At 39.8% G+C, this 27,453-nt stretch overlaps 2 protein-coding genes across 12 annotated transcripts in view; one reads left to right on the forward strand and one right to left on the reverse strand.

The window, feature by feature from the left end:
• The window catches only part of LOC107270015 (transcription factor EC), a 39,390-nt gene extending 18,676 nt beyond the window's left edge, over positions 1-20,714 (reverse strand). For 2 of the 11 annotated variants that reach the window (XR_003060573.1, XM_025087898.1), the window contains exons 1-3: positions 13,639-14,280; positions 7,657-7,864; positions 2,804-3,211 (exon numbers count right to left, since the gene is read on the reverse strand). Coding sequence is in view for 8 of the 11 variants with exons in the window: in XM_025087898.1 (XP_024943666.1) it covers positions 2,804-3,211; positions 7,657-7,864; positions 13,639-14,084 (1,062 nt within the window). In the remaining 3 variants the exon portion in view is untranslated. Of the gene's footprint in view, positions 1-2,803; positions 3,212-7,656; positions 7,865-9,382; positions 9,415-9,492; positions 9,553-13,605; positions 14,373-17,304; positions 17,944-20,480 lie in introns of those variants that run through there. The other 9 variants (XM_025087889.1, XR_003060575.1, XR_003060574.1 and 6 more) reach the window with 9 other exon arrangements.
• Positions 20,715-22,306: 1,592 nt separating this feature from the next.
• On the forward strand, positions 22,307-24,070 carry LOC107270043 (cathepsin L1). The gene is made up of 5 exons (XM_015744662.2): positions 22,307-22,468; positions 22,551-22,727; positions 22,784-23,143; positions 23,332-23,492; positions 23,561-24,070. Exons 1-5 carry the CDS (start codon positions 22,331-22,333, stop codon positions 23,754-23,756), a joined length of 1,032 nt encoding a protein of 343 aa, XP_015600148.1. The 5' UTR covers positions 22,307-22,330; the 3' UTR covers positions 23,757-24,070.
• Positions 24,071-27,453: the final 3,383 nt, after the last annotated feature.

Below are 27,453 nucleotides of genomic sequence, written 5' to 3' on the forward strand. Positions count from 1 at the left end.
CCCCCCCTACGTCGCGCTAATTAAATATCACCCGGCTAATCACTCGTCTGCACTCCCGTCTAAGTGAATATCGTAATTGCCGTGTAGGCGAGTCAGTGTAAGCGACGCTCGACGTATAGCACAGGGTAAGCGCCTACAGGACAAGTAAAGAGCATTTTCCCCGGCGGGAGATCGAGGGATTAATTTAAAGGCGGGATAGCGCGACGCTCGTGGTAGCGACGAAAAAGAATTTCGTTCCATTAGGAAGATACCGAAACGCCGGGCCGTAGAGCGAACCGACTAACTAACGGGTGTCGCGCATCGAAGATTCGTAAGACGCCCGAACGAGGTCAAAGCCGCGCTTACGATAGGACAAATCGCTCTTGAACGCGAGACCTTCGAAGCTGGATAAGTAAAGACGGCTGCAGCTTGCGGGATATGAAGCTGCGTTCACATCGCATCGGCAGGACACGACAAGGCCCGAGTACGACTGTATTATAAATTGATATCTTATTGCCGGTTACTGCTGACGCCACTGCTATTCACTCCTGGGACAAGTAGCCGGTGGTTAGAGTCTGTTTAGATTCAGAGTCACTCTGGCGTAACAGAACGCAGCCGTAACCCAATAACAGTGGTGGCGTCGTAGCAGTCAGGACCGTAGATACTGGGGAACGAATAAATAACATTAAAAGTATATGGGAATGACTAACCGTGCTCTGGATGCAAGTCAGGCTCGAGCAAGGACAGACAGTGGCAGTAGTAACTGGATGTACTGGACGGGCGTGTAGAACCGCGATCCGACGGAAAAAAAAAACATTAACAGCAGTAGCAGCCAGTACCGAATCAGACTGAATAACGGTAAGCAAGATTATACGGATACAGGATCGTCCGGCATAAACGTATAAGATTTGACAGACGCGAAGTCATCGTTCACGTTGGTCGTCGCTTGACGATATTATTCCTACGTTTCCAATGAACCGCCTGCAGTACCGTGTACCGTTCCACTGTACAATGCCGTACGCGCTGGTAACAAATGGGAGACGAGCGAAAGTCGTGCCATTAGCGTAATACCATTCTGAATGCAAGTCAGGATTTGACAAGGACAACGAACGGTATTCGTATATTGGCTGTGTTCGGACAATTTCAAATAAATGCTGAAGGGAATTCTTGCGAATTTACGCGACGGCGAGGTTGCAGTCGATGCTGCTCGGTAATTAAAGGAGGACTGTCGACAGTGTTCAGGCTGCACAAGGCAATTGGTATACCCCTGACACGAACAATGGACACACTGTATACCTATAGGTGACACGTAATATCAGTAGAGCTAGGCGTTGGTAAGACTTGAGAACAGTGGCTAAAAACCCACAGGCATTGTCAACGAAAAAGTCATCGATTAATCCGAACACTGTAAACGGTATATGTATAAAGTATAAACGATAAAGCCGTGAAACGTTGGTTTACGCGTGCTAACCAGCCTTGGACAAATGAAGAATGGAAAGACGGTAAAACCGAGACAAAGTCAACGGAAGATACTGTCTCTGTAAAATAATAGTTTAACATTGGATCTGCTTAGCGCTAACTTCGTTAACCTTATGGCAATTGGACATAAACTTAAAAACTGTACAATCTCGTACCCCGTAGAACATTCGATTGGGCGTGGTTTCAATGTGGAAGTTGGGGTGAGTTGATTTTTAAAAAAATCTCTTGATTGGATCCACTTGTGTTTGCTATTAACATGAACAGGGTATATATTTGCCTATGGTAAAATTGATCGTACGCCATACGCGTACATAGGGCTACGGGTACTCGAAAAACTTTTTCAATCCGATTGTACATGTACATCGGACGCTCAGTGTTTACACTCGGTTTAGTGCGACGGTACTCGCAAGCGATTAGCACTGCGCCCGTCGTTAGCGCGAACGGACGTTTTCGTGCGAGCGCGCAAACCGTCTCGTCCTCCTCGTTGTTTCCGAACCGTTTGACACCTTCGTAAAAAGGACAGCTACTCCGGTTTTCGAGCACGGAGTTATTACGATTCGTATACGGACGATAAACGCGAGTAAAGGAAAGAGAGAGACGGAGAAACGCACGTATATGGCATCGAACGAAAATTTTGGCAGGACGATCACGCGTGTTATTATTCGTATTCGGAACGGGAATGCCGAATGCAAGCGAGCATTTTATACGTTAGCACGAACACGAAAATTGATATGGCGATTCCAGAGGCAATTGTCAGCGCGCAGCTACGCATACGCGTTTTGCGCGCGGCTCCGAAATCCCTCCGACGTACAATCACTCGAAATTGGATAATACACGTACGACAGGGGGCATGACGGGTAATCGTGGAATTGGACGTGTCCATAGTGAAAACGCTAACCCGTAGTACCACAATGCATCGCGAGAACCCCGCTTCGATCTATAGGCGAAGCCACAGAGTCAAAAGTAGAGTCGACGAGAAAATATTATATGGCCAAATATTAATTTCGCGTATGTGTGATAATGACGGCTGATAACGAGATTCGTATACGCAGCCTTACGTAATGGGAGAGTTAAGAGAAAAAAATTGCACGTCTTCTCCGCAAGATATCCCGGTAGAAATTAATGGTTAGTCGATTGGATTTATCGATCGATCGATCGGATTTAATACCAATCGAACATCGTGACATCTGGGATGCGCTTACTGGTTGACAATTTTAAGCCTTTCTCGACAGATATCGCGGCATTAGATGTCCGGCTTGGTGTTGACTTCTATATATATCTGTGTGTGTGTGTATATATATATATATACAGCCGTGTCAACTGATTACACGGAAATTGGACTCACCTCGGAGTTGCTTGTCGCCACGCTGGATAATCCAGGTGACATGGCACCGGTAGCAGGATCTGGACTCGGCGCCATCGGATGACCACGACTGTGGGGTAGGAGCCCGGGCGCGTGTGGGTATGACGCAAGATGAGGATGCTGAGGTGTCGGTGGATGAACGGCTGGTCCAGGTGGCGCGCTTTGTACCCCCATAGGCGGCATATGCGGGGGGCCGGTATCGGAGGGCGTGCATCCACCTTCGATGACAGGACCGATGACGCCTTCGCTACCTCCGCCGCTGCTGATGATACCGGTCGTTGCGTCATCGATTCCACCGGCACGAAAGGACTCGTGCAAGTACTGTCGCACTTGATTCTTCTGCTTCTGCACTACGTGGTAGCGCGTTGGATTCTCGAGGAGGGTGCGAACCTTGAAAAAGAAAAAAAAAATAGTATCAGTAAATTGATACGCAAAATTATCGAACGTCCAATTAATTATGCCAATTAAGTGCGACCGCGTTGGTTATTTATGATATACTAATATTATTGCCTCTTAACGATTACATTATTACTTTTTATCGGTCGGTAATGATAATACCACTATCTGCTCTTGTCCCTGTGCACTTACTATGAATCATACGTAATTCATTCGTCGATGCTGTAAAATTTATTTTAATTAATACGCTACCTGGAATTATCGCGATTTTTGGTACACAGGTGTATTTGTACTATCCGATCGCGCTGGAAATACCGATCAGCATTTTCAGCGTCATTCCTGTATACGGTGACAGCTGTCGTCAGTCATCCGTGACCTGAGATACTATCTGCAGAGAAATCCGCGAAACTCAGTATACCAGGGGCGAGGAGAAAAGAAAAATAATACCACGTGGAATGTCAATGAGAATCAAAATGGAAATACGGAGAAGAAATTTTCATACGTTCCAGGTTACGGTCGCTTGCGGATCCGAAGAGTATAGTGCAGGAGAACTGACGGAGAATTGGATATACGTGGTGTTGCTCGTAAAAAAGAAAAAGAAAGAGGAACTTTTTACGAGCAACCTCCATAAAAAGATCTTGTCCAAGTTTAACGGAATATCTAGGCTAAAGGCATATCGCGAGACATACATATATTGCAATTAATTAAATGACAAGGGAAAGATAGCGCGAGAATATTAAATATTCGTGTAACTTGTGATCCGACGCGCGAAACGAGTGGATAATATAAAAAAAAAAGTTTAATCACTAAAATGCGTAACTATCTGTAGGTATATTACACTGGCATAAGTAAAGAATCGTATAAGATTGTATAATGAGAGTGACGGTGACTGTACCTACCTGTCAGAGGTATGTAAATTCGAAGAATCCTGAATAAACTAATTTACTCTTTGTCGATCGAAAGCGTTTCGTATTTGATGAAATAACGATTATCAGGTTTGCTCGAGCGAATAGAAATAAACAGGAGGACTTTCGCGATGACTCCACAGCTCTGTACGCAGCTTGCAGATAGATTTGTCACGATTGTTTATCGAAGTAAAAATGGCGAGACTCGCCGTGACGATTGTACGAAAGATATATTCTTGCGTGTCAAATTCTACGTGCACAAAGCGTCTGATCGGGGGTTATCGATACGTCGTATTTGTATAAAAAGAAAATATATTTACCGCTGCGAAATAACGGCCATAATGAAAACACTTCGCGTCTCGCGGTAACGTATTTTCAATCCAACGTGGTTCTTTCGTACGATCGATGACGTTTCGAATTCGACCTAACCATAAATCTAATGATATACCGAGCTACAAATATAGAGCGAGATTATATTAATGTCAAATAGAAAACACAGGAGCAAAATCTTCTAAGATAGTATGTACAAGTACACTATGAATCATTCGTTACGACGCTTCTAACGATGGCTATGTCAGTTCGGGTATTTCCGTGACACTTCGGGCCCAGTGGCAAATTCCATAAGACAGAAGCGTTCCTACGTCTGGGATATGGTAGGCAGCTCCGTCGGTAAAATCGCGTTCTACTTTCTCGGTACGATTCTTAACACAGTCCAAGTTCGCCGACGGATGGACGCAACGCCAAGGCATTCCGAGCGTAGTGTCAGTTTTGTAGCAGCGCTACCTTTAAACTCTCTGAATCCTACAGGCGCACGTGCTTAACTCGTCTGATTCTCTGTGGCTGCCTTGAATTTTCTTACCGATGTTTTTCGTGGTTAACACCTCACCCTGATCACGAGGATCGAACTGTCGCTTTTCGACATCGTCGACGCTCGACGTAGACTCTGCCACCTGACGGCAACTCATGAACAAACATTACGATCCGAATGTTGCACAAGAGTTCGTGGAAAAATCATCCAGAATCATTATTTCTACAGTAGGTGAATTTACGAGTTATTTTTTTTTTTTTATTAATTTTCTTGGATACGAGTGACTAATCGTTCTTGGTTATGTGCGTATGTATATATATATTATATCTGCTAATAATAATAATCGGTATCTCAAAGTCGCCTTTATCGATGACTATCGACTATCGAATTCGAATACTCGACGGATATTAAAGAGTCACAAATAAAATGTATTGTACCAAACGAACGTGACGCATTGCAATTGATGCACGATTAAAGTGCAGCATCCTGAATCCGGTATTTATTGCCGGTCGATATTCAACGAATGAGATTAAAAAGGCTACCGCGTCCTTGTAGCACAACGTTCAGTTTTTTTCTTTGTCGGAGACAATTTTTTTCTGTGTTTTTTGTTTTCACAATCATCGACACGCGACCGAATATATTCATGCTCCAGTTTCACTAAATTGTCCAGGTGAATGACCTCGACTTTACAATCTGTATTTCTGTGTTGAATGACGTAATAAAATCTGCCGAGTCTTCTTCCTACACCGATGCTCTACTTGTTTGCCTATGTATATTTATATTTTTTTTTACTTATCAGTTGACACATTTTTTTGCGACTGATACGGGGTTGAACTTTGACCGTGAAAAAGAAAAATAGCAAACGTAAAAGTCATTAAAAGCTACAAACGAGTATCAAAGAAGGCACACTTAGAGGACCTTAAATCTATCAAAAAGTCGACGGGAGACTAGAATTCAATTTAAAAGTACCAAAGTCAATTTAACGTTCATGAATTCAAAATTCGAATCCGGCTATCTTGAGAATTTCCTTTTAAGTTATTAAAGGTGGATGAGGGGAAGGGTAATGGGAAGAAGGGCGGAGGAAGGGAAGTTATTTTGATCCAGACAAATTATTATGCGCCTCATAAAAAATTACGAAAATCAGTAAAACATTGAAAACTCAAGGCTTAATGCTTTTGCGTCATCTATACGAGTGATGGAATTACTGTTAATTATTACTATAGTGACATTCGTGAATCCATCGTAGATTTTTGAGGTTAGAAAGGCATCACTGTAGAATCTACGTGTTCGATACAGGATCCGGCATGAGTCACAGGAGTAACTATAAAGTTTTAAAGAATTCGTAAAACTCGGCGACAGCGATATTCGCGGTAGAGGTGTAACTCGAATAATCTTCGTTCAGCGCTATCTGGTGGTGCGATTTCGAAATAAAAAAAGCCATTTCGTGCGGACCGATTTCGGATCGTTTGACTTTTGTCTGGGTAACAGCTTATCTATGATTAGCATCACAGGACTCGGCGGATAATCAGAATTTAGTACGAAACGAAAGTAGATCCTAGGATTTAATTTCTTTTCTTTTTATCGTCATTTTACTTATCCGCGTCCATCGATTTTTCGTCTCGAGTAAAATCTTATGGAATATTAAGAATCTATTGGTATTAAAATTTTTGCTTTTCCTTTTACTTCTTTAATCCTAGCAGTGCAACGGACCTATCTGGCTCGAGTGGAAAATTCAAAAGTCCTGTCACGCGATGGGGTTCCGAAAGGCCTAAAAAGAGAGGAAACAAAAAAAAAAGATGATCATTCAATTTTCAGGGCTTTTGTTCGCGGTCACTTTAAACGTCACTTTTTCGATCGGGAAACTCCACGTGGCTCTAACTAACGAAAGTGGCTGCGAATCTTTATTCGATTGGCGTCCTAAAGAAATGGTGTATTGTTTATGCATTGTTTTTCCTAAGCGCCGCCATAGATCGAACGGTGGTGACGTTAAGACGTGCGTGATAAAATATGATTGACATTAGTACGCGAGGCGGTGCGCGCTATTAGTTTGTCATTACACTTGAAAGCAATGGTGCAATGGAAGTGCCAGAAACGAAGAGGCGAATATGACGAGGAAGAAGTTTTCCGACTTGTACACCAAACGTATGTGAAAGTGAAAATGTATGGGGAAAAAAGAAATGAAAAAAAAATTTTGTAACCACAAGAAGTTCAGTTATGGTATAAGTTGGCCGGTAAATCAAGCGGTTGACTACGGGCTCGCTTAAATGATTTACGTTAACTGGTAGCACTGGCTTAACTGCCCGTCACGATTTTAAGCGACACTCCACATTGCTTGGCTCGCGAATTAATGCCATTCGAAATAGCCAATATTAGATAGAATTACAATGACCATTACGTAAGGGAATAATAGCCACAAAGTTTACGGTCAACCACAATAAGCCCGTTACACATTTAATAGTACCCTAGAGGCTAATAAACCCCGAGGGTGAGTATCAATTTATTAGATAAAAAGAAATATCGAAAAGGATTTTCGTACTCGAGCAATAATTAATTAAAGCGAATTTAATTACTAGATCTCCAATAAAAATTGTTCGTCTTACTGGTAATTTCTGTAAATTATATAATAATACGATCGTTATACTAACACAATTTAAAAATATACAGAGATAGATAATGTTTATCTGAGGTAAACATGGGTTGTGTAATTTTTTCCTCTTCCACATTACCTGCAGCACTTGAGGTGGTACGTCTACGCCAATGGTTGGCAATGGCGTAGGGGGTACCGGTCTTGGCGGCGCAGCGGCTGGTCTCTGTTGTTGCAAGCTTTGCCTATATTCAGTCTCTCTTCTCTCTTGCTCCTGTAGCTGTTCTCTCATAAGCTGAAGCTTGAGCTGGGTCCTGGAGGTGGGCGTAGCCGTCTTAAATGTCGGCGGACTGAAAAGTCAAATTGAAGATAAGTAAGAATAATTTAAGGAGGAAGGAGACGATTAAGAAATATTCAAGACATTATAATCGCCACGAAATTCTGGATCGCCTAGTCGTAAATTAAACGTATTAGGAAAGGAATGAGTTTTCGGAAGAAGAATAAATACCGAAATTATTCGAATGATATTCTCATATTAAGCCAGAAAGCTGAAGAGCCCAGAGAAACGGAGAGGAGACATTTCGTTTTGTACAAACGTTAATTCCTAACGTCTATACGCGATTTGTACTAATTCGTATAAAAACTGCCGCAAGAAAACTCTGATGGTTAACTATAGCGAGAATGTCGGTAAAGTAGATCTCACGGTTTATCGGTCGATCAGTTCGCGATCATAACATGAGATAGCGCTAGCAATAACTTCATAGTTCCGCTATTACCGTATAGAAAGAAAAAAAGAATTGATGACTATCCTTAATCACTAGATACAACTCTGGTGAACGGTTCCTCGAATTTTTTAGCGAATCGCGGCACTTTCCACCCATTCTCGATGACGTACGCATCAGCTTTCAAATAACGAGGGAAACGCGAGAGCAATGATTGGCACGAGCGACAGTCCAAATGCACAAGACGAAAGGAGGTTATGTATACAGTCTCAACAGTATCATAGAATCTGAGCGGGTTACTGATTCAACGAAACATAAAAATTCACTGCCTCCGACCTTATTAATTCTCAAAATTATCAAAATGCTGCTATACGTCATTGAGCATTAAATCAACGTCGCCTAAGAACAATCTGGGAACAACGCCAAGACCTATAGAAGGGCGTAAATAGAATTTCGTAATTTTTCTTAGACATTATTTCATATCCATCGCAAAGATTGCCAAAGAACATGCCAAGTCGAGAATTATTAAACTAAACAACAGCTTTGACCTAGCCCAGACTCTTAACTATCCAGCAGGTAATACCGTTATCATAAAAAAAAAAAACCGCCATGCCGTACATCAAAAAATTGTAAGGCGATATCTTTCTTTCTCCACAAAGAACACGTGCAAGACTTACGACCCTTTGACGAGGATAAGACGGACAAGCATAACCATAATATCACGGTGGCATTTAGAGTAGTCCATGCCAGTTCGCAAAAATACATAGGCACAGACCAGGCCTGGGAAACGGTAGAAGGTCGTGGCGACCGAGACGCAGGGTCTAATTAAAGAATTCAATGCCACGGCGTTTAAGCCGACGTCGTCGCTGCTGAAATCAACTCGATAAACTCGAACGCACCGGTTATAGAAGTTTGCGCGTTACTGTCGCCATCTTTGTTTCCGTCAGCGCATTACCTTTTTAACGTATCGCTATGTAACTATCCAACCGTATTACGCTCTACCGGATTTTTTCCGAACTACGCTACAGTCTTTCACGTGTATTCCTGTGTACTCTTCGCTCCGGCAGTGTCTTCCTCTGCTAGTACACGGAGAGCAGTAACTCTGTGAATCGGTCCGTGCACTTGCGTACTATTGTATACACGTACGTTACATGCATCTGCATACCCCGAGGCGTTTCTATGCATCGTCTCTATACCAAGTTCCACGTGCATAAAGTCGCTTGCGTCTCTTTGTGCGTTTCCTGTATTATCCTTACATCCACGATTCCAGAAACTCTTGGACACATCTTTGTATCTTCTCTGTGAAGCAGACAGAACTAAGGAGAAACAGAAAGAGAGCTCGTGAACGAATCGCAGTGCCTTATACACAGTGGTACGTGAGTTAACGAGTCATTTGAAAAGGGAAATATACGTGCGCGCTAAGATATCGTGGATTGCTCTAAATGGTAAGACAAATGAAATATTTATCGGGTAAGAACGTCGATTACGAATCTAAGAGGGCGATCGCGATGCTTTGTATTCGGTTGGGTAGGATCGTTGGGATTTCAGAGGTGGGACGGAAGAGTGAATTTCAAAAAATAATTAAACGAGTAGTCTCTTCCCTTTGGAGGTTAACGTCAATTTAGTTCAGTCCTACGAGTAAATTGAACGTGCTGGGGCTATTTTGGCTATAGGGGGGGCAGGAGGGGGGTTGAAGATAGCTGGGACTAATATCTAGTCTCTCTTGGAACGTCTATAGATGTTTAGCTTTGTAGGAAGGTACCGTAATTCCGAATTTACTGCTTATATAAGGTCGGCAAGGAGGGCAGGAAAGGACTCGACGGGAATGGAGAAAAGGAAGGTTAGAATCGCTTACGGCAGGTTTATGCAAATTACTCGTTTGCATCCAGCGACCAAGCTAGCTGGTTCCGTGGCTGTCGGAAAGTTTAAGGTCGAATATAGAGGGAGCTCCCTCTAGCTTTTTTGGAAGCTACTTACGAATTTACGAGTAACTTTCCCGCACGGTGGTATGTCTTACGCGAAAGGGGACGGACGAAGTAGATATCAGACTAGGAAGAAAGCGAGAAGAAAAAATCTGATATCTTGCCACTTTACATGTTACACCTCCTACGTGAGACGGGGTAGAAATATATTTTTCCTCTTATTTACTTTTCTTCGGATTTTGTCTCTTTATAATGCTCGAGCGCACTTGCTCCTGTTCCTTTTGTCTCGTCCAGTATACGCTGGGTCGGATGGCTTGTTATCGTTGAGTGCGATAGAGAGGATCTTACAACTGGGACGTGTGTAAGGAAGGAATAAGAAATTAAATGATACTATCTTGTATTTAGAGAATAACAATAAGTAGTATACCTATTATTTTGACATGAAATTTTCCGATCAGAATAAAATTTGAGTAAAACCTAACAAATTTAATGTCTGATTTTATTAATTAAATATTCCGTCCCCCTACCCCTTGTCCCTTGAATTAATTGTATTTATATTATCAGAGACTAATATTTTACTGACTCCCGCAAATTAACGAGATCGTGCCATTTAGTTTTCACGCGAAATTCTAACGGACTTTACAAATTCAAATTTACTGACTCACAGTAGTGGAGGGCAATTTGTATTGCAGCACGTGTCCCCGACCTAGAGCAACATCGATAGTAATTTATTTCCTAAAGAATCAAGTAATCAGTGCTAACCTCCATGGAGGTGAAATTTCTTCGAGTTTAAAAAAAAATCGATCACTTTATGCCGAATTTAATGGGCTGCAGCTCATTCCGCGGAGAGACAAAAGGCGCGGGAAAAACAGTTAAATTCAAAAGAGTCAAACTGCAATGTGTCAGCATTTAAATATCGAGTTACGTCCACCCGTCACTCACGTGCTGTGTTTATGCCAGACGTAGTTGGGAAAAATGATGGATTACAAAAAGTCTTGTCAAAAACAAATTTTTCTACCATACAAAGAAATACATCGGCTCGTCCGCCTACACTGTAGTGATGGTAAGTACGAGAAAAACGTGCGCGAATGGTAAAACAGTATTTTTAGGTCGAAGGATAAAGGCCATCAAGGATGTCGAAGAACATTTTTCGAAAACGTGTAAAACCAAGAAACAACGGAAGGACGAACGAAGTAGACGAAGTTCTATGCAGACGTTAATAAAATTTTGAAAAAAAAATTCAACCTTATCAAATCCTATCTACGACTGGCTTCGAGTCATAACAATTACGTTACTTTCCCTAAACTTTCTCTGGCCACTCTCGACGTCGTTTCCACAATGAATGAAAAACATACGAGCGGAACGTAAAAACGAATAGGTTTTTTGTTCACGAGGTATTAATTTTTTATAAATTTGAAAAAAAAAATCACGATCAAAGAACAGACGAAACAGTGACTAACGGTTCAACGAAGTCTAGTAAGTGTACTGATAAGAGAGAAAAAAATTTTTCGAGTTGCGTCACGACAGTATATCCTTAAAAATGGCCGATGACGTCTATAAGGTGGATATCAAAAGAATTCAAGAAAAGTTTTTGCAAGCTATGCCTGAACTTATGGCGGCTAATAATAACGCACGTAATAGAAGGCATAAGCAACCAACGTCCTGGTAGGGTATGACAGTTTCTTTATGCGAGAATAATAGAAAGAATAAAACGTGGGTATAAATAGTGATGAATCTGAGAATTCAGAGAATTGTAGGTTAGGTCGACCGGACGATAAGTCGCTAGGAAGTAAACTATGTATTTAAAATGTATAAATAGCACAATATTTTCCTCTTCACTTTGACAACCGTTTCCACGCGTTCGAGATGAAGGAAGGAATCTGCATCTTGGCAAATATGTAACATAGTTGCGGTTGGTATCATAATAAAAAAAAGTGCAATAAAAATGTTTTTTTTTCCCTCACATTCACGAGCCACTACGAGAAAACCTTTAATGGGTCGTGAGAGTTCGTGTTTGACGGGAAACTAATCTCAAAGGAAATTTTAATTTGAGCTTACAGTAAAAAAATTTCTTTCTAACGACTTGTTCCTGAATACCAGAAACGTATTAATTGAAGCAAGTTACTTTTAATTGCTGAGCACTCAGGATATTAAGCAATTCTAAGTTAAGTTTTTTCTTACAATTCTTATGATTACGGGTTTGAAGTGTACGAGAAAAAAGTGCACGGTCGTCTTTTTAGGTAAATTTGATAAAAAAGACTTACGTAATACGTTATTTATAATATTTCGTGCTGTTGTGCAAGATGCAAATTTGCAATAGCGTTATGACCTTTGTTATAATAATAATGGATTAATTAATTAATTAAGCTGTAAGAAATTACTACCTGGATGTTATGACCAATCCAATATGGCGACTGGTAAAAATAAATAAGTTTCAGATATGAGCATCTTTAGACGTCACGACAATAAAACTCCAGACGCGACTCGTTCGTGTCCTTAATGCATAAAACTTCTTAATGCACGGATCGAGGTTACGTGTTAAGTAATCGGGATCGTTTAAGACATTGATTGTATACATACATGAAATGAATATTTTGAAAATTTAAAAAAATGTGTAAAAACAAAATTCTAATAATTTAGATTCAATAGATAATTTGGGATGCCCTGACGGGAAACAGCTATTCTGCCATATTTGTATTCCGTAATCAAAATTTGTATTTAGTAAAAAAAAAAAAAAAATTGAAAAGAAGATTAATATGCCAGACAAGTAGAATCTTTGTAGTAAAATATCTCACAGTTCAAAGAGAACATCGAAAAGGACGTAGCTGTCACTTGCAGTGGTTTTGTTGTGACAGATTGAGAACCGAGCAGCGATACACGACACGTCTGAAAATACCATGCGTTACGTCCAAACACTAATCAGTATCGAACAGCAACATCGGTAGAAACTGTTGAAAAACGAAAAAAAGAAGGATAAATCAAGAAAAAAAAATGAAGAAACGACAAATCAAGAAAATTCATAAGGGACAACGAGTCGAATCTTAAGAAGCCTAGAAAAAGACCGTATGAATAAACCATAACGTTAGAAACTCGGCATAACCTGAAAAGTGCTCACGGTCAAAAAAGTGGGGAGCGGGGTGGGAGCGATGAAAATAAAAACGGTACAGAATGTTGGTAAAAAAAATATAAGAGTGGGGATGAAGTCCAGTTCGGAAAGATCCATTCGTAGAATGTTGCGCAGTACAAAAGCGATACTCGTGGCGCGTGTAGCCAGCCAATGGCTGCCAACATAGTCCCTCGAAGACTTTTCAAGCACCCAAAAGACATTCCGTCCGCGTAAAGCCGTTAAATCTCCCAGCTAGGCCAAGTAGCGTGTGTCGACTTATACTAGGTCGGTGAAGTATATAAAGATTAGGTTAGGTTACGTAATATCGAAAGATAACGAACATTAGGAGCTAGGTTAGTCGAGCAGTCCAGTACCAGCCTTGCGGTCGTGTGGCGCGCGGCGGCCGCGCCAGCGTCGCGTGGCTCGGCGGAAGCGTCGCCGATGGGGTCGCCGACGGCGGTGGAGGCCTGTCGACGATAGACGGATCCATTTCCAAGATCATTCGCAGGTCCTCGTCGATTCCAAGATTGACGCGCACGTGTCTCTCGGAGGATGATGATGACGAGGGTACGGACGCGTCCTGGGTACGCTCCTGGTAAATGCCGCGCGCGTTCTCCAGGAGAGTGTAATCGGTGCCAAGGTGAGAATAGGAGCTGGAGGATGGTGGGGATGGGAACGTCTGACTCCTGATCGTCGTCACGTCCGGTGGTATCGTCGTTCTCGTAACCGATGCGCAGCTCCGATCGGTACCGTTAATACGGTCCAGGCGCGCCACTAGCTCTTCGAATTCGCCGATCTGACGTGAGACTTCGGCCTGCATATCCGCGGCGTCCTTCCTCGATCGCTCAACCCGAGGCGTCCCGACGCTACTAAAACGAGCCGAGGACCAACACGTCGCGACTGGCTCACCGACGGACGTGGCTCTGCCCTGACGTGTAGCGACTCGTCCGTTACGTCGCAGGCCCGGTCGGTACGTCGGACCCTTGACACCTTTTTCTGTTTTACCGACCTAGTTTAGACACTACGAATCACATTTGACGTACCTACTGATCATTGTTTTGGACAGAAGGAATGCCTTCCGATCTACCTACCGCTATAGTAATAACAGTGACGCGCTTATCATGACGTAGGAATCACGTAGGGGAACGTCTAGCCTTCGGCATTTACGGACTTCAAGTTCTCGTGTTCCGGATCGCTGGGGTTTTTCTGTCGCGCTGATAAGACGGACGGGCAACCCCCTATCACAGGATACGCCGACTTTGTCGTCCTTGGCGAAAGATTAATTATTTTTATTATTTTCAACTGCCCCCTTTTTTTAACCATCCGCTCCTGTTATCATTTCGTACGCAAACTCGCGGCGCTATAATTAACTTCGGAAAATTCCAAAGTCTTCGAACCTAACCTAACGGTATTATTGAGGTTGCAGCGCATTTCTCTCTTATTCCACCTTCTCGCGACCAATATTCTCGACTGTGAACGAGACAGCAGCTTCTGGCAAATATTCAATACTTTTCGACGTGCCGCAATTTTACGATCGCGCTCGCGTGCCACGAATCGTCTGGCGGCACACGTGTCCAAGTAATTCGAGACCGTTGTCGCTCAAAATAAGTAGGGGAAAATTTTCAAAAAGACAATCGCTATCAGTAAGAGTGCGTAAACTGTATTATCTCCAACCTCACCAAAGGACTTTATCCTTATACAGGCTACAAATATCTCGAGATGCACAATCTACTATAAAACCAAAAACGAAATTTTTTTTAATTCCAAAAAATCCCAGCCCCCCCTTTCTAACGTTAACCTAAATTAGCGCTTTGCCGTTATTAAGTAAAACGAGCATCGTGCGTGGTGTCGAGCGAATTTCGTGTCAGTCAGCAGCCAAATAAAGCACGATTCCCACCCGCAAATTTATTACCATTTACAGGCTATACAATACATATCTATATATACATCTCTAAGAAGATGCACAAGTCGAGCCACAAGAGTGTGCTCAGCTGCTAACGCAATGAATAACTTTCACAATTGTAAACGAGCCTGCACTCTAGTAATTCCAATTAGAAAATATTCCGATATAGTTGCGGTACTGTCTATTGGCATTCGTTCGGATTTCGTTGCCAACCTAACCTAACTAACCGCCACCCCGTAGTATCGACAGAGTATTAAAAACCCGAAGAAAACCTCGGGCAATCAACACAAAGAATAACCAGTTAAACATTTAATCAAACAACATTCCATACCTACATTTTCAGACATCTAGTAAAATCTCTATTCAAAAATCAGAATTACAAAAAACTACCGAGCGACCGCCAACAGCCACATTGTCGGCCATATTGAATTGTACTGCAGACTCCCATTGCCGTACGACAATCCGTTTAATCAGCGTGTATAGATGGCTTAAAGGGCACGAAGTCAAAAATTTAAAAAAAAAATGGCAACCGCCTTAGGCCAAAATAAAACTCGTCTCATTGCGGTAACGAGGAAAAACCGGTTTCAGTGAGATAGGCTATCCGTAAATTTCACAGGTATCCCCATTGATATTGGTATAGCTTTTGTTGTGATGTGTCTTGTGGGTGCGTCGCACGGCGTCATTCGCAACGTGTAGTCGTCACTCGCCTAATAATCGGCCTGGGCCGATCGGCGTCAAGATATCGCGCGTAGTCTCGTCGTTTTTCCAGGGCCGTTACGTAATAACCGCATTCGGCTGAAAATATTCCACTGGTTTGTCAAGCGATCCGGGAGGGCCGGAAAGTGAGAATATAAAAGCAGCGAGACAACGTACGGAAATATTGTACCTTTGTTTTTATAGTCAACAGTCATTAAATGTTTTGTACATTGATTGCATGTGCCGTGTGAACGCGGCATAACAAAAAGAAAGGGAATCTTAAGACAAGTAAAAAATGGGCCTGTGAAAATTGTGAGTTGATTCTGTTAAAAAAAAAAAATAATAATAAAAATAAATCATCCGTGTCATTGATCCAATTAGAAATTAAAAATATCACCAAGCTGCGTATCACGATTAGTTTTTGCTATCTTATCTCTTGCCGATCGGATTAAGCAATTAGTATGTAACGATAGGCCAACATCGCATAACGTAATCAGTGGTTCAGGTTAGATAAGACTTGACTTGTCTTGAGGAAAAAAAAAATTTTTTCCCAGCATCCCTAGATGGTCCAGCTATGCACACGTTAAAACCTTATCTACGCTTCTTACTGTCTGCCGAATAATATACTCGCGTTGCCTTAACGATTTCATTGAACACAGTCGATAAGTCCGTATTTGTTTAATAGACAAATACACAAGGAGACTGACAAAGCTGCGTAATACGAAATTCGCCAAGATAAAAAGAGAGAGAGACTATGCTTATCTAATGTATAGTCTATTTGCGTTGACTCTGGCAAATCTTTGGTTTTTTTAAAAATCGATTCGCACCGATTTCGCGAGTCTCTGCGAGCTTAGCTACAGGATTGCTTTTATTTTGAGAGCACGTGAAACCAAGATGAATAAATAGAATACAGGATTATTCGGTTCGAACGTACGTATCAAAATCAACGTATGCATTGCGATCAACTTGATCAAGTATCGTCTAGCAATACGTGCAATCGGAAGTAGTGCAAACTTTTCTTACGTTTCCCGCGAAAATTGCGCAAGTTCGCCAAAATACGTGATTCCCGTCGACAGTCTCGTCGGTGAAACGTTATTTATCGTGGATGGTTCGAATGCTGCGATTTTCCAAGTTTCCTATACCGCCCGTGAGTGCGAGTGAGATAGGCCTACGGGCGTTTGCGCGAGTGCGAGAGAGACGCGTATAGACGTCGCTCGATTTTATTATATACTCCCCCAGGAGCCTTTACCCTCTTTCTCGAATCGGCTATCTAATGGCCGCAATTTTAACTGTCCATAACTTTTTAATGGTTCGACGTATCGAGCCGATGCCTGTAGTACCTTCTTTTCTTTATTTAAAATTTGATCCGGAAATATGTACAGGAATTTATAAGAAAAAAGAAAATATATATTCATGTCGAGTCTATACCTCGAATACTTACAGTTGTTTTCCTTTAATCCCACTGACTCCTGTCATTTTCTGACCCAAATTATAGGCTATCTAAATGAAGCGTAAGCATCCAACTGACCTATACACTCGCGATCGCGCACGATCATTATCTCGATTGATCGTAATACGTAAGTCATCAGAAAGACACATAAGAATAATTAAAGTCTCTATTAAAGTAATTAACACGGGACGCCATTGTTATTGTCATCCTTAAAAAATTCTACTCTTCCACCAAGATTCAGAGAGGAGGTTCCGCGAACACGAAATTCAAATTGTTCCGCGTATACGATAATCGTGGATGCTCGCAGGACAATCGTCAGTCGCAGACGGTTGACGTCTACGAATTTTCTTTGAACGAAGGACGCCTATCACGGCCGAGAAAGCGTCCATTGACCGAGCATCCGTAAAAACGTACTAATCGACGTAGAAACAAGAAGCATTTTCACGAAGCACTCCGTTAAAGCTTTTTCACATTCGAATCACCATAAACCAGCCTTCACGATGTTATTGAGATAACTTTGCCGACGAGTTTCGCCGGAAACATTCTCGCCGCGACGGTGCACTGCAGCGCGCATGCGGCAAATTGAGTAACTATTCCCTCGTCCGTTACATTCGAACCATACTAGCTGCTGAGGATCTGTGCTTTTTGGCATTGAATAATGTAAGCATTGCGCCGACGCGTTCTGCCATTTTGTCGAGAAAAAATACACTTGCTAAACAATTAAAAAGTCGAACATTAATAATCGGACTGTAAAAAATATTGACGCACGTCCAACGACACAGTTTTGACATGTAATAAACAGTGATCGTAACGCATGGTGCTTCGATGAAGATCCGTTATCCATGTATGATAACGATGCTTGCTACACATGATTTTGTACCGTTGAGTTTATCGCAATGGTAATACTGGAATATTTAGTAGAACTGTGAATACGACTTTATCATATAACTTCGCTTATTGAATGCGTTTGGTATTGTCTGCGAATCAGAGTTGAACGATATCGATGAAGTGTGACGCCAATGCCAGGGAAAGTGAGTCATGTATCTCTGGGAAATGAGATGCCATTGTCTCCTGAGTCTGGTTTAAATTTGCATTGGGATTGACCCACGAGAGATGTTTATACTTCAATGCCGAAACGTTGATAAAACCGTAATCAAAATGTCGTCCAGCTTATTTCCACATGAGACGATAACGGGGACTAAAAAAAATGTTATATACAAGTAACGAATTTGGTAAGGAGACATTTTTGTGACACGCAACAATATGTTGTTTTTTTTCTTCCTTTTACCATAAGCAGAAATGTGGAAGCGAGAGAGAAAGTGGCTTCGGATAAAACCACATGCAACGTCGAAAAACGAGAGTCAATGGAAAAATGAAGTGACAATGTTAATCTGCTTGAAAATCATGGGAATTTAAACGTGAGAATTAGTTGCACAATAAAATGACACGTTAACTCGAGTCTTGCCAGTACGGTACTTTGGGTAGATATGAATTACGTAATTTTTGCGATTATTTTACCGGCAATAAACAAGTAGGTATTAAATACTCGACGAGAAATATGGTACGAATTATCATAATTTTTTACATTTCGATACGAAAATCGTCGACTTTGTTCTGGTAAGTTCTAGTCGTGTATTTTTTTTTTTTATAAATAGGAAAAAAAATTTTTCAACGGACGATAAGGAATTTAAATTTCATACTTTGCTACTTTCTTATACTTGGCAGACATATTTCTCAGATAAATTTTAATATCCTCCGTTGAACGTATAAGAGGCCATTACGTAACCGCACGCGTGCAACGCGTAACAATTCCTAATTTTTACCATGAATAACCTCCGCGCTTTCCCAACATCCAAGGAAATGCAAGAAAAAAGTTACAGGGATATACGATCTGCTGTAAAGATAAAATGGCCAATTATATTTAGGACACCTGGAACTCCCAATAAAAATGTATATACATATATAATGCACGAATATTCATATATGCATACACGTATAAAATCATAAAAGTGAGTATAAATATCGAGCTGTCAAAATAAGATAAAGAAATTTCGAAAAGTCCTCACAGATCAGATATTCCAATAATTATTCATACTCGCGATATAATAATCCATTTCTATTACCCTACAGCAATATCTATGGAGAATTTGAGTAAATCATCGAATTTCTTAATACGACAAACAAGGTAACGTCTATCGCTCTCAATTTATATTTATTGCTAAATAATCGTCAATGAACTAGATACGGATTGTATTTTACAAAATAGCGCGACACCTCGCACCCGAATTCTAAATTGCCTTGGTATGTAATAATGCGGAAAGAATAATCGATCGTGCGTAAAGTAATTCGTTTTTGCAATATAAGAATATTTAAAAAAAAAACCAACCTTTTCAGAGCTCAATGTCTACGAGCGATGTTGTAGAAATTGTATCAGAAACATTGTATCGGATAATTCTGCTGGCTCGAGTATAGCGTCTTATATCTATATCTCGATAGTAAAATTACATAATGCCATCTGAAGTAGAATCTCAAGCATTTTCACAAAGGCGTCCCACTAGAATCTGTAGCATCGTATATTCACCGACATTTTGCTCCTCGGCATTTCCCCCACTTGAAATTAACTGTTATTAAGCACGTGCAGAACCTTCGTGTATAGATATTAGAATTTCGTAACTCACGAGCAGAAAGGCAAATGGAATAATCCATAGACTTATTCGATTGAATTTAATAGAACTAAAATAAAAAATTACCATTGAAATGGCTCGATACGAAGCCGACATAACCTCTAAAATATATCAAGTCTTCGTGAAAGTCAGTAATTAATATTTGACAAAGTTATCTAAAATCTTTAATCGTCACTGTATCTACCTGACAAATTACTGGCAATTCGTCTGACACATTCCAGAATATAAACAATATGATAATCAGTAAGTGATCAGAGATACGTAAATTCGATCGATCTAAAAACGTCAAATAGCCGGTACGATTTCACGAAGATATAGCAATCTATAAATAATCCAACAACAGTACGAATCTATACGTTAAGGTAAAGCTAACCTATAAATTCTGAACAGGACTAAAAGCAGCTATCACACGAATAGAAGCGGAGTGACTATGTTCAACAGGTGATCCGACGTGGTACTTTATATATCATAGTATGAACGCACCTGCCAGTATCGGGTGCTCGGCTCTTCAATTCGTAGTACATGAAGTCTTGAGACGTGGAGAGCATCGAGAGTGCTTGCTCGAAGTCATTGTTATATTCAAGCTCAAAGTCCTCATTGGTAAGTGCAGCAAGATCGAATCCCATGTCAATCCCAGATTCATCCATCTTGTTAACCGCGTACAATAAAACCACTCACCACTGTTAATTTAAAAAAAAACTCTTCCACCAGCGGAATGATATTATAAATACCGGACACTGCTAGAGAGAATCTCAACCTTTCTCACTGTCGAACCGAAAAACAACTCCCAGTCCTCTGGTGTTGAGATGCCGCCAAACCGTGGAGAGTGGGAATGCCGGTGCTCTCCAAGAGTGGTACTTCTGTGAGTGGGGTCACCGACGAGAAACAGTCAGTCAGTCCGTTATTGGATAGTTAGTTAGAGTCAGTCAGTTAGAGACTGTGAAAAAGGACTTGTAATATACTTGATACGCTTTATAATATAAGATTCAATGATTACGTGTGTAATCTTGACGACTGGCACTCGCGATTCTTTAGCAGCTGGTATTACTACTTTTCTTGTAATAATCATCTTGACAGCGGAACGTAGGTGATGACTGTTTTCTCGTTATACATGTTGATCGTTGAATTTCTCACGTACGTGTTAACGTACTCTTGTTTAATGCTGTGGCCCATTAGTCGTAGACTGATTACTGATTTAATTAAAGAACCGACACGCACCCGATCGTACAGCAACTCTGTTACCTACGCGACTACCGAATTTACAATGACGCGCTACACCATCTGCCGACGATTTTGCGAACTTGTTACGATATGTCTTTATGTAACGCGGAGAATATATGTATCGTGTTTACTATAGACACTTGGGAGAGCTAAAACATGTTGTTTGTCTCAAGTAACTATACTATATTCTTGTATGCTCTTACGAGAGAGTTTATCCTTGTATTTATGCTTGTTCCTTCAGCCAGACTGTCGAAGATCTTCGCGCACTCTGGTGTCTGTCGGTGGAAACACTTTCTCAATTCGAGTATGATGTACTGGTTTTCTACTCGATAAATTGAACTTTAATTATTCATTATTCAATTGGAAGATGCGAGACACTCGTCGCGTAGAACAGTAGAAAAGATCATGCGAATTATCACGTATTGACTCTGCCTTCAATCAATAATTGACAAGTTTGGCATGCCTGTAAATTGAGTATTGATAGTTCATGATTTATTGAAGTGATTATTGAGACAATTGGTATCTTTTTTTAAATTATATGTCATATTGTTAATAATGTGTATAATATATTTTCATTATATAGCTCATAATTAATACTTCATTCTAATAGCTATGGCAAGTGTTGGTACGATGCCTATCTGAAACGTCACTATTATACTGTACGTCAGCAGCTGCTAATCATAACCAATGATTTTCGAGAGGAATAGACGTCTGCCCGTTCTCGTGGATCCAAGAAAAGATAATTGGAAACACAAACAGTTTCCCGATTACGTTGAAACTCGCAACATCTGTAGCCTCTGGATACGTGAGACGGTGACATGCTAACACAATGAACAAAGCCAAACATACAGTGAGGCCCTTGAGCACAGAAAATAATGTCATATTGATCGGCCAGACGATATTGATGAAAATAACTTAATATGACGAAGAAAAATGGCTGCGACCATGAACGATACCAAAGATCAGCAAGAACCTCAATTCCAAATTACGAAATTAGTTCGTCGGTATTCGCTGACACTGACGAAAATTTCAAACAGCACGGTTAATTAGATCATTAAGTCTTTCAGTCTTTCTTGCGACCTCACCACGGCAATAAGTCATCGTACAGGATCATGATCGTTTGTAAAGAAGGTATCTTACAATTTCTGAGCTTCTGCCTGGTGATTCTTTGTTCCCTCCGGAATGTTCACGGTACTGGATTACCACCTGAGATATCAGAAAAACTCAGTGATTATTGGCATCGTTACAAGGTAATACCAAGTAATAACTATTGTAAATTATATTGATCAGTTCATTATCAATAATATGATCATTCCTGTATATCGTTTACAGAGCATGTTCAACAAAACTTATACTGGTACTATGGAGTCCATAAGAAGAATGGCTTGGGAAGAGAATCTTCTTAAGATATATGAGCATAATTTATTGGCAGCTGCTGGACATTATACTTACACACTACGTGATAACCCATATGCTGATATGACAACGCGACAATACATTCGTGAAATGGTAAATGATCATTGGATATCGATGTCGGCGGATCTCTAAAAATTTTACGGTTGTAGGTGAAATTAATTCCAAGCCGACGGCGTAGACTTTCCGACGACCAGATGGTTTCTGCTGTTCTTCATGATCCAAGGCGAATCCCCAGGTATCTGGATTGGCGGGAACGCGGCTTTCGCACTGAGGAGGAAAATCAAAAGGATTGTGGAAGTTGCTATGCTTATTCTATAGCAGGAAGTATACAGGGACAAATTTACAAGAAAACCGGAATGCTCATTCCGCTTAGTGAGCAACAGCTTGTGGATTGTAGTATCAGTACTGGAAATCTTGGTTGCTCTGGAGGATCCTTGAGAAATACTTTAAGATACTTAGAAAAAGCAAAAGGTCTTATGGCCCAAACTAATTATCCTTACAAGGCTGAGGTAAGGATAAAAGGATTTCTATGACGATCACTTAAATAATTTTTTTTTTTTTTTTCTTATGAATAAATAAAGTCCTTGAATTTTTATTCGGACAATAATCGCTCTTGAATACACAAAAACGACCAATGGAAAGTTCCATTATGGAGAAACATTTTGTTAATTCAGATTTCAATTTCTAATACTTTCAGCAAGGACAGTGTCGATTTCAAGAGGACATGAGTGTCGTTAATATCACTTCCTGGGCCATCTTACCCTCTAGGGACGAACGTGCTTTGGAAGTAGCTGTGGCGACTATTGGACCAATAGCAACCTCCATTAATGCTAGTCCAAAAACTTTTCAACTCTATCAGTAAGTTTTCAGTACTTTCAGATTGATAAAAGAACAGTTTAAATTTATATTTATACTTCTTTCAACAGTAAAGGAGTTTATGACGACGTAGCATGCAGTTCGGATGTGGTCAACCACGCGATGCTAATTGTTGGCTATACGCCTACCGAGTGGATTTTGAAAAATTGGTGGGGCGACGGTTGGGGTGAAAATGGATACATGCGATTGGCAAAAAACAAAAATCGCTGTGGAGTTTCAAATTACGCTGCGTACGCTAAAGTTTAATTAATTAGGATATCTCGTAATGATGGATACTCATAACTCATAACAAACAGTCACTCCTTGCTAACATTTTGCAAATCATTTAAACTATGCCAATTCCAGTCAATTAAGATACGTTCCAGTTGTTACTCCTGATCTTCATTCCTCGACTATACCACGTATCCATATGATGAATGTACACATATGTGCCTACAGTCTTGTACTCAGTGACTAACCGTTATCAAAATTAATCGATTAGAATTTACACATAGTGCTAGAAGATAGATCGTGGAAATTTTCTTCAGATACAGCCAATAAAATTCTTTGGATATACAATACAATATTTATACACGTTATTTCATAATTGTTATTCTACAGCTTTGGATAGGTAGGCTCAGCATACATGCTGGAAATTGTATGAAATGTGGAAATTAATATGCGCAACTCTTTGTAGGTATACGTATGAAAATCTGCAAAATTACAGAATTGCACGCATTTAGGGCTTTACGTAAGGACGTGGAATCCACATTATATTCCCTATCTGCTGAGGCTGGTACTTGACATGTAATCAAACAGCATTGTTTTCTCAATGAAATGTTCTCTTGAAATATTAAAAAGCATATATATTCTCTATAATATACATGTATATACTAATACGTTATATAATATGTTAAATATTAAAAATTATATATAAATATCATTAACTTATGTTTTCCATCTTAAGAATTTTACTTTAATAAAACAGTCTTTCTTTTAATACCTTCCGTTTTTCTTGCCAAAGGCTTCTTAAACTTTTCTCCGTGTTAACACAGCTTATCCATCTTTATGCCAAGAGCCTTGAGTATTTCTTGGAGCTTCCACTAGACTTTGTTAAATACATTCGATGTCTACGCTGTTCGATAGGTATTTTTAACACTGCATTGTGCGAGTCGTTGTTTTCGGACTTTCTTTGCTTCGCGTAAAATGACAAATATTCTTTATAAAAAATATATCTAATATGTTTGACTGCTGTATCCATTACGACTGACAAATATTTTATTCCCTTATTTGCACGTATTAAATCAATAATTATTTTGTTTTGCTAGTAAACAAATGTTAAAAAATTGTCTGAATCATATTCGACCCGTTATAAAACGATTAATCCTATTCCTCGATGTGACGCAGTTCTTAAAGCAGAATTATTTACTTCTAAACATAAGATCTTTAACCCCGACAGTTCTCGGCCCTGTTCAAAATTAATATCAAATATAAAAAACAAAAAAAAAGAGTAAACGTAACATTAAAGAGGACGAAAACAGCACGAAGCACCAAGGTTAGACAAATTAATGTTCACAAAAATTGTCACTTTGAATTAACCATAAGTTATTAGCGTCGACTGGTCGCAGTAATCTACACATTGAGAATCACTAGAGTAATTAAACCAAAGAAACAAATCAACAAAACTGCCTCGTATCATGTTTAAATATAGAATTATTTTAAGTACCCACTCACAGTCCGATCAAATGTACCACCTGAAGTTAGCTGGCCTATTCGACTCGTGCAGTAGCGCCAACTTCAGTCGTTACATTCGTACTGCATTACATCTGATCGTAGCGCATGCTAAGAATATAAATATTACCCAAATATATTGTTACTATTCAAACATTTATATTTACGTGATAATTTCTAGTCGTAAAAATACTAGTAGCCGAATACGCGTGGTTCCCTAGTGTCCAAGAAGTTTGAAGATAAATACAAGTGGCTTGTGTGCCCATTATACAATTTTTGATTATACTATCTCAACGTTGCCGCGATACGCTACTTTGTGCGTAATTTAATTATTCTTAATGCTTGACTGCAAGATCCGCGCACGAGGAGGGTCGTCACATGCTATTCCATTACAAATAGTTACTTTTATCCAATTATTAAATGTTAAACACGTGCCATGTCATAATAGACCTTTGTTCTTTCACGCGGAACGGAAATATTTATTTGCATTTGGATATACTATTAAATCATTTGATTACGGCACCAGCATGGCCAATGAACGACGCGTGACGAAATCGCGAAAATTATTTCAATATACAGTACATACCACATGATTCAACGAATTAATATTGGTATGTTATGAAGATATTTATATTTTTGTTAATTGTTTATTAACATAATTGCTACGTATTCTTGCAAATGATTCTTCTTTTGTCATGGTGTCAAGGTAAAACGCAGCACGTACCAAATATTTTGTTACCATTAATTTTATAAATGGGACAATTGATAGATAATAGTGATTACGAAGCGGTTTGACCCTTTGGGCAATTTTTGATAACACTTCTTGGTACTTCCTGGAATAATATAATCGAATATAGCAACCTGATGTCACTGCAATCAAATTATTTATATAATTTTGTTTCTTCTTTAAATAAAACGTGAACAGTATGACGCGATTTTACCTGGAACGCATGAACTTTTTATGAGTAGATTAGATTTTCATTTTTCATCGTGCTATTAGGCTAATAATTATGGCTTTTAAAGGATTTTAGATTTATTATAAAAGTCATATAAAAAGGTAAGGTACCAAAAAAAATATCAAGAATCTGTAGCAATCCCAATTGAGAAAATGGCAGAAACTCGAATGATTCACGTGAAATATTCGCGTATACTATAAAATACTAATATTCTAAAAATATTTATTGCTTTTCGAGTATTCCATGATCGGTTGATTGATAACCTAAAATAAAGCCACTCGAATCAAACCGGATACGCTTATTCATATAAAAGTGACTCAAAGATTTCTAAAAAATGAATGTTAATTAACCAATCAGAACTGTTGCACAACGTCATCGGATTGCTACGTGTTCTTGTGCAATGATTCAAAGAATCGATACGCTTTGATACAAAGTTGAACTTCTTATAAGTCCACTGAAAACGTGACTGGATTTATTTTTACTAATTGCGAATTAAAGTAATATATATTTAATAGCAGATATATATATAAAACATAGATACGTAGAATTTAATTATAAATAATGATGTATCCAAATAAATAATGTGAAGTAGAGCAATGATCTAATGAGAATTTAGGGTTAATATCCCTCGATAAAAATGTCATCTGGTTTCTCAAATGATACTGCGTTCACGATAATAACACGATCAATAAATTATCTTGGAAGTCAAAAATACTGCTCCGATCACGCCTCGTTAACTATGAACGAAAATGATTTTTAATTAAAAGCCAAGAATCTCCGTATACGATAGCGGTATTCATCCACGCACGGTTATTTAGAATTGGCCAATTAGAAGGCGGCACGCCATGTGTTACAGGTTTTGTGTGTTTTCTATGTTGGTACTATTGCTTCTAGAATTAACTAGTACCTTTTGGCGCATAGCTACTCCCCCACCTTGCTGTGTGCAACTGGCGAACTACCATTAAACACACCAGCGCGAATGCACGGACAATCGTGAGTGCAAAAATTTTGCGACGATCGGCGTTAACAACATGTTTCAACGATAGCAGGAGTAAAACAAGTTAAGCGACTATTATTCAGAGTTTATCGGGAGCTTCGAAAATTGTCTGAAAATAAACTGTACTATCGGTTCGTTTCTATCAGGTAGAAAAACAATGTTACAAACAAGTGACGATTCGGTGAGTGGAAAACAAAGTGTCGAAAATACTTAGGCGGATTATGTGGCATGAAAAATAAAGGCGCGTACAAAAAGCGCGAATATTAAATCCATTATGGCT

The sequence above is a fragment of the Cephus cinctus genome, unplaced genomic scaffold (assembly GCF_000341935.2).
Source record: "Cephus cinctus unplaced genomic scaffold, Ccin1 Ccin1_scaffold0076, whole genome shotgun sequence".
In the NCBI taxonomy this organism is placed as follows: domain Eukaryota; kingdom Metazoa; phylum Arthropoda; class Insecta; order Hymenoptera; family Cephidae; genus Cephus; species Cephus cinctus.

Excerpts from the sequence above, each read along its gene's own strand:
- LOC107270043 (XM_015744662.2), top strand. The coding sequence starts at position 22,331 with ATGATCGTTTGTAAAGAAGGTATCTTACAATTTCTGAGCTTCTGCCTG. Across the intron at positions 22,728-22,783 it reads GACAATACATTCGTGAAATG|GTGAAATTAATTCCAAGCCG; the intron begins GTAAATGATCAT and ends TTACGGTTGTAG. Across the intron at positions 23,144-23,331 it reads ATTATCCTTACAAGGCTGAG|CAAGGACAGTGTCGATTTCA; the intron begins GTAAGGATAAAA and ends TAATACTTTCAG.